Consider the following 16301-nt stretch of genomic DNA (forward strand, 5'->3'; position numbering starts at 1 on the left):
AATACTTTTGATGTAACATTTGCATCTTTAGATCTTTTCCCATTAATAACCACAAATTGAGTTCTGGTGTGTTAACTAATTGAGTGTGTAATCTGTGTGCACACCAAAATTGTCAAGTTTAATTAGCAAAATCGAATGATGAACCTTATCAAATTCTTTCAAAAATCAGTATTCACAGTACAAACCTCGTAAGAACTGAGTGGACTCTGAAAAAGCCATGTTGAATATTTTACCAAAGTGACTTAGCAATGATATGGGTCTGTAATTACAAATATTGATTTGTTCACCAGATTTATGCACCGATGTGAGCAATTTTTTATAGTTTCCACACATGCCTGTAAATATATTTTATTTTCTCTATATATAAAAACTTGTCCTGACTGATAATCAACGTAGAGCCCAAACGGTAAAACCTAAAATATGAAATTTGTGTGTTGGTTATGTAGGCGTCTACTAAGAAGGGATTTTTTGAAATTCCATCGGGAAGGGGTTGAAACCACCCTTTATGTATCATAGCTTCAAAACGATGTACTTTTTTAAAAAACGCTGAAACACGTCATTTTTATTTAATTTTTTTACTCAATTTCCATTTTTTTGTTTTTTTTTTTAAAGGGGTTAAAATCACCCTTTAGGATTTTAACATCTTTTTTTATCCTTAAATTGATTGCTTTTAGGAAAAAAACACTTTTACAACACAATTTAATTTCATTTTAATGAAAACAACAGATTCTCGAAATTCTAGAAATTCATAATGGGGTGAAAATTTCTCCTACGAAAATTCTTTATTTTTAACTTATAGCGTTGAAAATTTATATTTTTCCATACTATTATGTATACCGAAGTAGTGCATTGAAAATAAAAATTGTGATTTAAATTTTGTTTATGCCAGGGGTGTATTAAGGTAAACGGGGTTAAAATATCCTACATTTTTCTTAAAAATAAATAATTTCAAAAACGATTTCTTATTTTAAAAACAAAAAAAGAACACCACTGGTATTTCATAATATTATTTCTATGTTACATACATATTGCGTACCATATTTTTTATGTTGGCCAGAAAGAGACAGGGTGAAAAAAAGGGGAGGAAATTATAAGGAAACTTCCTATATTTATTTTTAACTTTAAAAAGCGGTATTAAAATATCCTTTTTGCATAAAAGTACTAAAAATTTTAAAAAAGAAAATAACACAACGACTTAGCGTTTCCTCCAAGTGACCACCCATCCAAGTAACTAACCACGTCCGACGCTGCTCAACTTCGGTGATCGGACGAGAACCGGGTACTCAGTGGGATCTGTCCGTTGCATGTAAACAATTTTATTTTGCTGCATGACTTTCACGTTTTTTTTTTCCAAAATTTCATTCTTTTAATTTACGTTGTACACATTTTATTCTGAGGCCGTGTTCAGGAAATAAAAGGCGGCACACAGAAGGAAGCTTCTCATCTCTTTCTTTGAAGAATTTTTTGGTTTGTTTATTACAAGTCGCAGGGCCAAACTCAAAGATAGCAGGGATTGATTTGAGACCGGATTGCTTTATGCATGGACAATTCTATGTAGCCTGTTCTAGAACAAATTCACCAAAAAACTTAATAATTCTGGCACAAGAAGGCAAAACAAAAAATGTTGTTTACAAAGAAGTTCTTCAGTAGAACTTTTCTCTTATTTTCAAATTCCACGCGGGCATTCAGCTAGTATCATATATAATAAAATATATTTTTTATAATTAGAAGAGGTCCACTAAAACTTAGACAAGTATTAAAAATGAGGCAGGCAGTCCTGTCAGGACCAGAAACCTTACTTCGGTCTAGTTCGGATAAAGTGTTTGTTATGCTTATTTCTGGAATATTTGATATGGTGAAACTATTAGAGGATAAAATCGGTTTTATCTGGGAGTGTTATATTTGTTTCAAATACACTGACAATATTAAGAAAAAAACTCCTAAATTTCATAATTTTTAGTGCGTGTTTTTTGTTTATTTTCTATTTTTATGGACTTTTTCTTTGATCAGTTTGATGGGAATTTCTTGAAAACCATAATGGATATTTTGGTTTCTTTTCTATAACTTTTTGGAATGTATATGTCAGTAATATCATTTGTACATTTATAAAACATTTTAACATAAAAAATGAAATATTGCATTTTAAATAATAAGTAATTTTTTATTAAAAAAAACCTATCCACTAACCATCGAATCCAAGGAACGAGACTCAAAATCTTCATCCTTATCTATCAGATTTTCCATCTCCATCATGCCACAATCGAACAGATACTTTGGCGGCTTTATCTCCGGTCTTTCCAGCAAAAATTCACAATAAGCCCTGGTCGACTTCAAATGGGTGATTCCCTGCCAAACCGTGGCCATACTAGCCAACTTTTCAGGTACTCTATCGCAACTCATCCATTTTTTGTAAAAACTCTCTGCGGGAGGTCGTACTTGCATATCGGGCGGCAAATACGTACTGAACGCGGTATAAGTGGTTTGTTTCTTGCTGGCTTTAATGTCTTTTCGAATTTCCTTACGCAAAACCGCTCTGGTAGCCCTTTTGGGCATTTGTTTGGCTTCCGCCACACGTTTTGGTATAGAGGCCAACTCTTTCAAGCAAACCTTTAAGGAAGTGGCTGTATTTGCTTGAAAACCGATTTGGAACATCTCTATGATTGACTGTACGCTTAAAGATAGCTCCTCGTCTCCGCCTAAATCTCTTAGCCAGTTTATAAAGTCGGTGGCGATCTGTTCCGTGACATAATCGGCTTTTTGGCTTAAATTCATTTCGCTTAAGGAGGGTGGTGGTAGAGGTCTCCAAACTGCCGCTCTAGTCGGTTTGCGTTTGAAGAAGTTTATATACATTTTAGATCTTGTTATATCTTCACGTTGCTCCACTGGTTTTTCCAAGTAGAATAGTGAATTGGGATGTTCAGCATGCATTTCCTTTTTGACTTGCTTTAAATCTTCTTCCTCGAACTGAGTTTTTACACTGTTAATGATTCTTTTATTAGTGCTGCGGCTTGAAGAATCCACCTGATCCTGTATATCTTCTTGTTGTTCCTCAAAGGGCATTTCCTTATATTTTCTCTCTTTAATGCCGCATAATTCTATAATTTTATCAAGCAAAGGAGGTTCAAACAACTCTTTTAGTATTGATAGTTGCTCTTCGGGCGGAATAGAAGCGTCATCTTCTAATATCTTAAAAAGTTTGAACCACCAACTGCATATTTCGGGGGCATTCCTCTCGTATTTGTTCCGGTAAATTATTCGCTCACATCGTTTTTTTAAACTGGAATCGTATTTAGTTTCAGAGGGAGTTCTATATTTTTGTTGTTGTTGAAGGCTGGAGCTTCTTTGGATCTGTACCGTTGAAGACCCCTTTTTTATAGTTTGGGATAATCGTTCCATGTTTTTACTAGAAATATTTGATTAGGCCAATTGTGAAATTTGAGTTCATTTTTGACAATTGTCTTGTTGACACCAAAGAGGGAGGTTCCATGAACTTTACGCTGAATACATATAGGGAAGCAGAGAGCAAAGGAGCGATCCGAGCGGAGAGTAAAGCGGCGAAAACAAGTTATTTCCTTTTTAAACGCATAGTCGAGAGTATAACAGAAAGATAGTAGAGCTGTTATAATAGAGCAAAGTAACGCATTCAAACATTTATGATTGCGGCTCTAATAAGTAGTATTTTTGCTAAAATGACCTTATGGGATCAAAAGGATGTTAACCATCATAATCGTTTTATTTTGGACAAACAATGGAATGCAGTGGCAAATGAAATATCATCAAAAAGTAAGTATCTACAAATTTTATTTATACAGAGTTGTCGTAAATTAATTTAAACAATTCTCGAACACGTCGATTTTATTTTATTGTTAGGCATTTTTTAATATCATTTGGAAGTATACAGCGTATACATTCACTAGAGCGATGTAACTGAGAACACTTTATTTTGCAATAAAATTCCATAATTTTTGGGACAGATTTGGACTCTCCAAGAACCTCTAACTTAACATTATAAGTAACATATAACCTCGATATAATCTGTAAACATAATTAATAATTTCAATTAACAAACGCATAGGTACACCAAATTTTTTTCTTTTTATAAAGCAATGTAAATTTAAGGATTTAATTTAGTTCATGAAACGACTTGCAAGTCAATGCAAATGTCAAGTTTTAATCGCAAAAAGTTTAGAAAAATGAGAAACTTTGGGTGTGCGTTTGTTAATACAGGGTGTCGCACGGTATTTTGGCACATTTTGATTAACTAAACAATTCGAGAAAAACTCACCATCTTAGGTATTTTTGGAAGGAGGAAAAACTAAGGTATCAGACAGTATTTAAAAAAATTGAGGGTTTCTATATAAAATACAGAAGTTTTCATATCTCTTAAAATGGTAGATAATATTTTTTTATTTCTAAAACCGTTTTCACGTTATAGTCATTCACCGTAATATCGTACCAAAATACCGTAAAAACTATCAATTGTATAGATTATTGTTACATGAAATATGTCTAGAATTTTTCGTAAAGTTTAGTATCGCTTTTATGAGTAGCCCTTTATATATACAAAAAAATAAAATTGACTTGTACGGAAGTTGTTTTTATATTCTATTTTGACAAGTATACATTTTATTCGTTTCTTTAACAAAATTCGTAGACTTTGTTGTCCTATTATTTCCACGTGTTCCAGCAAAATTTTCGGAGTCAGAGTGGTACCGCCTGGTTAATTTCTGTGTCAATTCCTTCCATGTCAATTATTATATTGTGTAAAAGACAAATGCTTTATTTTATTATCCGCTAAATCTGATGATGGTTCGATTGGCTTCCAAAGAATGCGAAACTTAAATTAATAAAGTATTCCCTTTCTGCATTCAAATTCCTTCTACTAAACGGTTTCATTAATCTTTTTAATAATGTATAGGCTTCATCTCCAAGAAAAACGTAAGGCACCACAATTTCTGTTGACTTTGGTTTCCATTAAATAAAACAACGATGAAGAGCGAAAGTAACTCCGTCACTCTGTTTGCCATATCTACCTACATCAGTTGTAATGAGTTGTAATTTGCATCAGCAATAGCTTGAAGAACTATGGAATAATAGCTTTTATAATAATAGTTCCAGCAATGTGGACATTTAACTCGAACGTGTTTACCGTCAATTGCACCTATACATAGAGGAAAGTTTCACCTTTCATAAAATTTTTTTGCTATCTGTTCAAATATATCCTCTGTGGAAATTTTCATGTGAACAGGTTTGTAGTTTCCAAATAGCTTCCACCGTTTGGCTCACAAGAAGTGACACAGTAGTAGGACCGATTCGAAGTGTTAAACTCAGACTCTTATTAGACGATCCGGTGGCCCTGAAAAAAAAATTGATTTTTTATACTTTTCACTTCAAGGAAAAGTTTATCAGCAAATAGTATTTCTTTTGTTACTCTAACTCATTTCCTAATTTAGTATTATTGTTTTCCAGGAGATGTTGGTAGAGCCAAATGGAAAAGCCTGAGAAACACATTCCGAAAAGAATTTAAAAAAGCCAATTCAACGTTCTGGAGATGGGGCTTCTACTTGGAAGTCATCTTGGGCGTATTTTGAAAGTCTCTACTTTTTTAAGGCCCAGTTTACTGCTCGACTAAGTTGTGGAAGTTTGCCCGATATTGAACGTCCTAATATTGTAAATGAAGATACCAATTCCCAGTCAGCAGAAACGGAATTTACGAAACTTTCTGATAATGAATCTGGTCAGCGAGGGAAACTTAACAGAAAAACGAAAGAGTAAAGTTAATCAACAAAGAAAACCTACTTTCACACCAGTTAAAGGAGGTATTAAATGAAAGCAGCAAAACAAGGGAGAAAACTCCGATGTTGGTGCCGCTCTTATCAGAATAAAAGAAAATAAACTACAAATTATGCAAGAACAGCAGAAAAACTCGCTGGATGAAGATGAAAGTTTTTTTTAAAGTCTTCGACCACATATACGTAGCCTTACACCACAAAACAAAATGTTACTAAGAATAGAAATGCAAAAACTTGTTTACAACTTTGTTTATGGTCAGCAGCAAACTTCGGGACCAAATGAATTTGCAACTAATATGGGCACCTCGAGCACAAATCAAAAGGAAAATTTACTTCATGTATATACAGAACTCACATCTTCGCGGAGTGCTGAACCAGATTTCTCTAATCCTACGTCAATTGCCTCTTATATAATCAATTTTTTAGATGAAAATTATTAAAATAGGTATAGGGATTGAGTTCTAATCTATGTTTATACTTTACTTTTTTAAAATATACAAAAGTTACTTTCTTTCTTTTTCTTTTTTTTTTTTTACTTTTTTTTCTTACCTTAAAGTGATGGCAAGACGCGTTGGATTAATTGTGTTGCGATCAAAGTTTGTCCATTTTTTTAATACGAGATGCCAAATTTTTTCCGAAATATAATCGAATGTTTAAATTTGAAGCGAAAATGTGAATAAAACTTTTCTGGATGTTCGTGTAATTCCTCATACAAACGATTGAAATTCGCAATTAATATGTCTACTTTTATTTATTTTGTGAGCATTAAATCTTCTCTTTTCCGTTTAATTTTCATTTTGTAGTAAATACCAAATATTAAGTGAAGAACTTTCCATTAGAGACAAATCCATGATAGCACTTTTTCCGGATATAGGCGATGAACGCGTCACTATGTGTTGGCCATATTTTTATCGAAGCGACATTCAATTGCCGCTTTTCTCTCCGCTGGGATCACTGCTTTGTTCTCTGTCTCATTATGTGTTCAGCCTTACTTTATTATACAGGGTGTCCCGAAAGTAATGGGACATAGAACAACAGCTGATTCCTTATGTCGAAATAATGTGATTGAGGTCAACTTATCTTATCCTAACTTTAATAGTTACTGAAATACAGGGTGTCCAAGTATTATTTGATTTATCGTTTTTTTCTCATAGGTCCTGAACCAAATGACATACTGACATGAACATACTACATGAAATTTAGAACATACGAGTCTTTTAAGAAAATTTCGTATACAGTTTTCGTGTTTTCGGTAAAGGGCGCTCGTTGCGTTAGTTTTTACTTTTTTAAATCCCCTAACTTTTTTGCAGCTCCGTATATTGGTTTGAAATGTAACAAAATAGTTTTCTTCTTTAATATTACATAAAACATGTATACTTTATTAAAGTCGCTAGGAGCAACCTTTTTCGAAATAATCGCACTTTTAGGTTTTAATAATATGTGAATGACAAATTTACTAGATTTTTAGCAATGCAATCCTAGATAAAATAAAATTAATACCTAAGATTATTGATATTTATGTAAAATTAGAATAGTTACTAAAAAAATATTACGACTTTTTTGTTAATTCTTATATCATAACCAAAGTAAATGATATTTATTTATTTTTTTTATATTTTATTTTCAAACGAATATACCAAAAACAATAATAAACAAAGAAACATACAAATAACGCTACTATAACAGCTGTTCAAAATGCACTCCATTAGCTTCAAATTGCATCTGCAATTCAAATGCATTTTGAAATACTTTTAACAAATGACTGCCGTATTTTAAAAAGAACATCCTCATTATTTTTTAACATATTTACAGAATTTACAATTTTTACATTTAGTTCATTTAAATTATTTATAGGACTATCATAAACAATTGATTTCAAATATCCCCAAATACAGAAGTCCATGGGGTTTAAGTCTGGATTACGCGCAGGCCAAAGCAAAGGTCCTTCGCGGCCAAACCAACGTTCGGGATATCTTCTAAAAGACCTCCATGTTCATTTCGTAAGAAATTTAAGTGCGAGTCTCCGTTTAAATTAGGTGGTAGTTCATGGGCTCTAGAGATAGCTCCTCGTCTCCGCCTAAATCTCTTAGCCAGTTTATAAAGTCGGTGGCGATCTGTTCCGTGACATAATCGGCTTTTTGGCTTAAATTCATTTCGCTTAAGGAGGGTGGTGGTAGAGGTCTCCAAACTGCCGCTCTAGTCGGTTTGCGTTTGAAGAAGTTTATATACATTTTAGATCTTGTTATATCTTCACGTTGCTCCACTGGTTTTTCCAAGTAGAATAGTGAATTGGGATGTTCAGCATGCATTTCCTTTTTGACTTGCTTTAAATCTTCTTCCTCGAACTGAGTTTTTACACTGTTAATGATTCTTTTATTAGTGCTGCGGCTTGAAGAATCCACCTGATCCTGTATATCTTCTTGTTGTTCCTCAAAGGGCATTTCCTTATATTTTCTCTCTTTAATGCCGCATAATTCTATAATTTTATCAAGCAAAGGAGGTTCAAACAACTCTTTTAGTATTGATAGTTGCTCTTCGGGCGGAATAGAAGCGTCATCTTCTAATATCTTAAAAAGTTTGAACCACCAACTGCATATTTCGGGGGCATTCCTCTCGTATTTGTTCCGGTAAATTATTCGCTCACATCGTTTTTTTAAACTGGAATCGTATTTAGTTTCAGAGGGAGTTCTATATTTTTGTTGTTGTTGAAGGCTGGAGCTTCTTTGGATCTGTACCGTTGAAGACCCCTTTTTTATAGTTTGGGATAATCGTTCCATGTTTTTACTAGAAATATTTGATTAGGCCAATTGTGAAATTTGAGTTCATTTTTGACAATTGTCTTGTTGACACCAAAGAGGGAGGTTCCATGAACTTTACGCTGAATACATATAGGGAAGCAGAGAGCAAAGGAGCGATCCGAGCGGAGAGTAAAGCGGCGAAAACAAGTTATTTCCTTTTTAAACGCATAGTCGAGAGTATAACAGAAAGATAGTAGAGCTGTTATAATAGAGCAAAGTAACGCATTCAAACATTTATGATTGCGGCTCTAATAAGTAGTATTTTTGCTAAAATGACCTTATGGGATCAAAAGGATGTTAACCATCATAATCGTTTTATTTTGGACAAACAATGGAATGCAGTGGCAAATGAAATATCATCAAAAAGTAAGTATCTACAAATTTTATTTATACAGAGTTGTCGTAAATTAATTTAAACAATTCTCGAACACGTCGATTTTATTTTATTGTTAGGCATTTTTTAATATCATTTGGAAGTATACAGCGTATACATTCACTAGAGCGATGTAACTGAGAACACTTTATTTTGCAATAAAATTCCATAATTTTTGGGACAGATTTGGACTCTCCAAGAACCTCTAACTTAACATTATAAGTAACATATAACCTCGATATAATCTGTAAACATAATTAATAATTTCAATTAACAAACGCATAGGTACACCAAATTTTTTTCTTTTTATAAAGCAATGTAAATTTAAGGATTTAATTTAGTTCATGAAACGACTTGCAAGTCAATGCAAATGTCAAGTTTTAATCGCAAAAAGTTTAGAAAAATGAGAAACTTTGGGTGTGCGTTTGTTAATACAGGGTGTCGCACGGTATTTTGGCACATTTTGATTAACTAAACAATTCGAGAAAAACTCACCATCTTAGGTATTTTTGGAAGGAGGAAAAACTAAGGTATCAGACAGTATTTAAAAAAATTGAGGGTTTCTATATAAAATACAGAAGTTTTCATATCTCTTAAAATGGTAGATAATATTTTTTTATTTCTAAAACCGTTTTCACGTTATAGTCATTCACCGTAATATCGTACCAAAATACCGTAAAAACTATCAATTGTATAGATTATTGTTACATGAAATATGTCTAGAATTTTTCGTAAAGTTTAGTATCGCTTTTATGAGTAGCCCTTTATATATACAAAAAAATAAAATTGACTTGTACGGAAGTTGTTTTTATATTCTATTTTGACAAGTATACATTTTATTCGTTTCTTTAACAAAATTCGTAGACTTTGTTGTCCTATTATTTCCACGTGTTCCAGCAAAATTTTCGGAGTCAGAGTGGTACCGCCTGGTTAATTTCTGTGTCAATTCCTTCCATGTCAATTATTATATTGTGTAAAAGACAAATGCTTTATTTTATTATCCGCTAAATCTGATGATGGTTCGATTGGCTTCCAAAGAATGCGAAACTTAAATTAATAAAGTATTCCCTTTCTGCATTCAAATTCCTTCTACTAAACGGTTTCATTAATCTTTTTAATAATGTATAGGCTTCATCTCCAAGAAAAACGTAAGGCACCACAATTTCTGTTGACTTTGGTTTCCATTAAATAAAACAACGATGAAGAGCGAAAGTAACTCCGTCACTCTGTTTGCCATATCTACCTACATCAGTTGTAATGAGTTGTAATTTGCATCAGCAATAGCTTGAAGAACTATGGAATAATAGCTTTTATAATAATAGTTCCAGCAATGTGGACATTTAACTCGAACGTGTTTACCGTCAATTGCACCTATACATAGAGGAAAGTTTCACCTTTCATAAAATTTTTTTGCTATCTGTTCAAATATATCCTCTGTGGAAATTTTCATGTGAACAGGTTTGTAGTTTCCAAATAGCTTCCACCGTTTGGCTCACAAGAAGTGACACAGTAGTAGGACCGATTCGAAGTGTTAAACTCAGACTCTTATTAGACGATCCGGTGGCCCTGAAAAAAAAATTGATTTTTTATACTTTTCACTTCAAGGAAAAGTTTATCAGCAAATAGTATTTCTTTTGTTACTCTAACTCATTTCCTAATTTAGTATTATTGTTTTCCAGGAGATGTTGGTAGAGCCAAATGGAAAAGCCTGAGAAACACATTCCGAAAAGAATTTAAAAAAGCCAATTCAACGTTCTGGAGATGGGGCTTCTACTTGGAAGTCATCTTGGGCGTATTTTGAAAGTCTCTACTTTTTTAAGGCCCAGTTTACTGCTCGACTAAGTTGTGGAAGTTTGCCCGATATTGAACGTCCTAATATTGTAAATGAAGATACCAATTCCCAGTCAGCAGAAACGGAATTTACGAAACTTTCTGATAATGAATCTGGTCAGCGAGGGAAACTTAACAGAAAAACGAAAGAGTAAAGTTAATCAACAAAGAAAACCTACTTTCACACCAGTTAAAGGAGGTATTAAATGAAAGCAGCAAAACAAGGGAGAAAACTCCGATGTTGGTGCCGCTCTTATCAGAATAAAAGAAAATAAACTACAAATTATGCAAGAACAGCAGAAAAACTCGCTGGATGAAGATGAAAGTTTTTTTTAAAGTCTTCGACCACATATACGTAGCCTTACACCACAAAACAAAATGTTACTAAGAATAGAAATGCAAAAACTTGTTTACAACTTTGTTTATGGTCAGCAGCAAACTTCGGGACCAAATGAATTTGCAACTAATATGGGCACCTCGAGCACAAATCAAAAGGAAAATTTACTTCATGTATATACAGAACTCACATCTTCGCGGAGTGCTGAACCAGATTTCTCTAATCCTACGTCAATTGCCTCTTATATAATCAATTTTTTAGATGAAAATTATTAAAATAGGTATAGGGATTGAGTTCTAATCTATGTTTATACTTTACTTTTTTAAAATATACAAAAGTTACTTTCTTTCTTTTTCTTTTTTTTTTTTTACTTTTTTTTCTTACCTTAAAGTGATGGCAAGACGCGTTGGATTAATTGTGTTGCGATCAAAGTTTGTCCATTTTTTTAATACGAGATGCCAAATTTTTTCCGAAATATAATCGAATGTTTAAATTTGAAGCGAAAATGTGAATAAAACTTTTCTGGATGTTCGTGTAATTCCTCATACAAACGATTGAAATTCGCAATTAATATGTCTACTTTTATTTATTTTGTGAGCATTAAATCTTCTCTTTTCCGTTTAATTTTCATTTTGTAGTAAATACCAAATATTAAGTGAAGAACTTTCCATTAGAGACAAATCCATGATAGCACTTTTTCCGGATATAGGCGATGAACGCGTCACTATGTGTTGGCCATATTTTTATCGAAGCGACATTCAATTGCCGCTTTTCTCTCCGCTGGGATCACTGCTTTGTTCTCTGTCTCATTATGTGTTCAGCCTTACTTTATTATACAGGGTGTCCCGAAAGTAATGGGACATAGAACAACAGCTGATTCCTTATGTCGAAATAATGTGATTGAGGTCAACTTATCTTATCCTAACTTTAATAGTTACTGAAATACAGGGTGTCCAAGTATTATTTGATTTATCGTTTTTTTCTCATAGGTCCTGAACCAAATGACATACTGACATGAACATACTACATGAAATTTAGAACATACGAGTCTTTTAAGAAAATTTCGTATACAGTTTTCGTGTTTTCGGTAAAGGGCGCTCGTTGCGTTAGTTTTTACTTTTTTAAATCCCCTAACTTTTTTGCAGCTCCGTATATTGGTTTGAAATGTAACAAAATAGTTTTCTTCTTTAATATTACATAAAACATGTATACTTTATTAAAGTCGCTAGGAGCAACCTTTTTCGAAATAATCGCACTTTTAGGTTTTAATAATATGTGAATGACAAATTTACTAGATTTTTAGCAATGCAATCCTAGATAAAATAAAATTAATACCTAAGATTATTGATATTTATGTAAAATTAGAATAGTTACTAAAAAAATATTACGACTTTTTTGTTAATTCTTATATCATAACCAAAGTAAATGATATTTATTTATTTTTTTTATATTTTATTTTCAAACGAATATACCAAAAACAATAATAAACAAAGAAACATACAAATAACGCTACTATAACAGCTGTTCAAAATGCACTCCATTAGCTTCAAATTGCATCTGCAATTCAAATGCATTTTGAAATACTTTTAACAAATGACTGCCGTATTTTAAAAAGAACATCCTCATTATTTTTTAACATATTTACAGAATTTACAATTTTTACATTTAGTTCATTTAAATTATTTATAGGACTATCATAAACAATTGATTTCAAATATCCCCAAATACAGAAGTCCATGGGGTTTAAGTCTGGATTACGCGCAGGCCAAAGCAAAGGTCCTTCGCGGCCAAACCAACGTTCGGGATATCTTCTAAAAGACCTCCATGTTCATTTCGTAAGAAATTTAAGTGCGAGTCTCCGTTTAAATTAGGTGGTAGTTCATGGGGGCCTATTATATGGTTTCCAATAATACCACACCAAATGTTAACTTTAAATTCATGCTGGAAATGACTGACAATTGAATGGGGGTTTTCAGTATCCCACATATGAGCATTCCTAAAATTAAATACGCCGCGTCTAGTAAATGTAGCCTCGTCTGCGAATAACACTCTGCTAATAAGCATTGGATCTGCATTTTGCATATTTTTAAATTGACGGCAACACTGAACTGGTGTAAAGTGGTATGGATAGAGGCCTTCTTTCTGAAGTACTTTACCATTACATGATTCGCCTAGTACTTAACTCTATTCGCCTAGTACTCAACCCAGGATTTTCTGCTACGCGGACTAACATTTCTTCTTCATGTTCTTGGAAAATATTTTTTGGGCGCCCCAAAACAGACATTTTTGACCGAAATGATCCAGTTTCTCCTAGTCGGCCATAAATTCTTTGGAATATGGAATTTATGGTTTGGTTGTTGTCTGTCTGGAAATATTTCCTGATACCTGCGTCTTGCATGCCGTCCATTAAAATTTACTTGCGCGTAAACACAAAGCATATCACGCATCTCCAAATTGCTAAAAAAATTATGCCTAGGCATTACTTAAAATGATTAAACATAAGAGAAAAACTTTTTTACTCGTTTTAAAAGTTTTATATGACATTCAAAAAGTTTGACATGAATAATACAAATACTTGTCTCCAACGCCAACTGCCAAAGATGCGATTTAAATAAAGTAGTAAATAAATATTATTTTAAACATTTTTTTGAAAAATCGTGATTATGTCGATAATGATTGCTCCTACCGACTTTAATAAGGTATATATTTTTTATGTAAAATTAAAAAAGGAATTTATTTTGATACTTTTTAAACCGATATAGGGGAGACTGGGGTCAATTGAAACAGTAATCAAAACTTTCTTCCGCTACAAGATAGAAACAAATTGCGCGCGTAATATAGACCATAATAGCGACAACCATTTTCTGGCAGTACGCCGCGGGCCATTAAACAAAGTAAACGTACCTAGTGCGAGATTTTGTTTTCACGTATCCAAAGTAAGTATTTGCTATATTTCTTATGCATGTGTAAATGAGTCTGTATGTGTATTTGGTTAGTATGTCGGTTTTCATTAGTTAGGCCATTAACTTAGCTTTATTTTACTTTAAATTTGAAATTCATTTTGTTTGTAGTAAATATGGTGTCATTTATTTAAAAACAGTCGTTTGGGGTCAGTTGTAACGGGGACGTTTGTAACGTTTCAACTGACCTCGCCGTTCATTTCTAAAATGAACTAAATTGTAATTGAGTCTGTAGTGTGTTTAGTTTGTTGGTCAGCTTTTATTAGTTAGGACATTAATCTAGTTAATTAATTAGTTTATTTCATTTCAGATGCCCCGTAAAAGAGTCCCGAAAACTGATCGTTCAAGTCGAGATAGATCTTTATATGAATCTGCATATGCAGAGCTCAAAAATGGAAGTTCTCTACGCTTAGCTGCCGACCAATTTGGGATCTCTTATGTGTCTTTGTTGAGATACAAGCGAAAGAATGAAGCTGCGGGGAATACTGAAGGTCAACCACCTGTTACGATGGGCTAAAAACCTGCAAATAAAGTTTTTAATGAACTTCAAGAAACCGACATGGTAAAGTACATAAAAAAGGCTGCAGACATTTATCAAGGTCTGTCAACCAAAGATATTCGGAGACTTGCGTTAGAATTAACCATTAAATATGATATAGATAAACCGGACACTTGGATTAAAAACGGCATGGCAGGAGAAGACTGGTTTTCCGGTTTTATGTCAAGACACCGTGACTTATCAATAAGAGCACCACAAGCAACCAGCTTAGCCAGAGCAACCAGCTTCAATTGTGCAAATTTTGGCAAGCAAGTTTTGGATCGAGACAAATTTGAAGCAAAGGATATTTACAATGTAGACGAAACTGGTGTGACAACAGTTCAGAAACCAAATCGAATTGTAGCAAAACGAGGCATGAAACAAGTGGGTACAACTACCTCACAAGAACGTGGTACACTCGTAACAGTTACGGTGGCAATAAACGCACTAGACAATTCGATTCCGCCCATGTTTATTTTTCCTCGACTTCGGTTTCAGGATCATTTTATTCGTGATGGTCCACCAGGGTGTATTGGGGCTGGAAACGGGTCAGGATGGATGCAAGAAAAAGAGTTCGTCTTGTTCTTAAAACACTTTCAAAGGACACAAATTCTTCACAAGCTCATAAGGTTCTACTCACACTGGATAACCACTCATCCCATATTAGTATAGAAGCTCTAGACTGTTGTAAAACTCATAGAATAGTATGCTTTCTTTCCCACCCCACTGCTCGCATAAATGTCAGCCCCTCGATAGAACAGTTTTTGGTCCTCTTAAGAAAGCAATAATCTCTGCTTGTGATGGTTGGATTCGTAGTCACCCTGGTAAACAGATTTCTATATATGATTTACCCGGAATTGTCGCAACATCATTGCCCTTAGCTCTTACACAAAGCAATATCCAAGCCAGATTTAAGTGTACAGGGATATATCCTTTTAACAGAGATATTTTTACGGAGACAGATTTCTCGCCATCTTTTGTCACAGATAGGTTGCCTCCAATCGAACCTTCAGTTTCACCTGCTTTAGATCCAGGCAACAATCTGAATCTGACAGATGCTACTTTGGAAGATACATTGATAATCCTACCTCATCTACGTCTGTTACCAATAGGTTGCCTTCAACCGAACCTCCAAATGATCATCATAGTTTAAATCCAGGAAACAATCTGACTGTACCAACCTTAGAAGATGAGTTTCAAAACCCAAGGCCATCAACTTCTCGGGGCCTAAAAAATTGTGAAATTTCCGAAAACACCCAAAATAACACGTTTTCACCAGAAGTTGTTAGGCCTTTCGGAAAAGCTTCACCAAGAAAAATAAACGCAAGATGAAAGAAAAAGAGGAAGTCAACCGTGTACACCGATACACCAAAAAGGAGGAAATAAAGAGAGAAGCTAATAAGAAAACACAAAAGGTTAAACGGAATCTGGAAACCGAAAAGAAGGGTCCAAAGAAAATTCCAAAAAAAAGCACCCGTGAGAACAAGAAAGAAGTCATCTGAAAATTCTACCGACGACGAAAGTTAATGTTTTTGTTTGGTGTGTGTTGAACCATATAAAAGTAAGCCAGGTGAACAGTGGATCCGATGTACTAACTGCAAAATGTGGTCGCATGAAGCATGCACACCACAAGAGCTCACATATTATGTTTGCCATAATTGCCAAAGTGACTG

The 16301-nt window shown here is 33.7% G+C and overlaps 2 protein-coding genes across 3 annotated transcripts in view; one reads left to right on the plus strand and one right to left on the minus strand.

The window, feature by feature from the left end:
- Positions 1-16301, plus strand: part of LOC126737288 (protein cramped-like) — a 52186-nt gene that overhangs the window by 17365 nt on the left and 18520 nt on the right. The window lies entirely within an intron of this gene.
- On the minus strand, positions 2141-3461 carry LOC126737296 (uncharacterized). Its single transcript, XM_050442135.1, has one exon. The coding sequence runs from the start codon at positions 3394-3396 to the stop codon at positions 2176-2178; it is 1221 nt and encodes a 406-aa protein (XP_050298092.1). The 5' UTR covers positions 3397-3461; the 3' UTR covers positions 2141-2175.

This window comes from Anthonomus grandis, chromosome 6 (genome assembly GCF_022605725.1).
Source record: "Anthonomus grandis grandis chromosome 6, icAntGran1.3, whole genome shotgun sequence".
NCBI lineage: Eukaryota > Metazoa > Arthropoda > Insecta > Coleoptera > Curculionidae > Anthonomus > Anthonomus grandis.

Excerpts from the sequence above, each read along its gene's own strand:
- LOC126737296 (XM_050442135.1), bottom strand. The coding sequence starts at position 3,396 with ATGGAACGATTATCCCAAACTATAAAAAAGGGGTCTTCAACGGTACAG.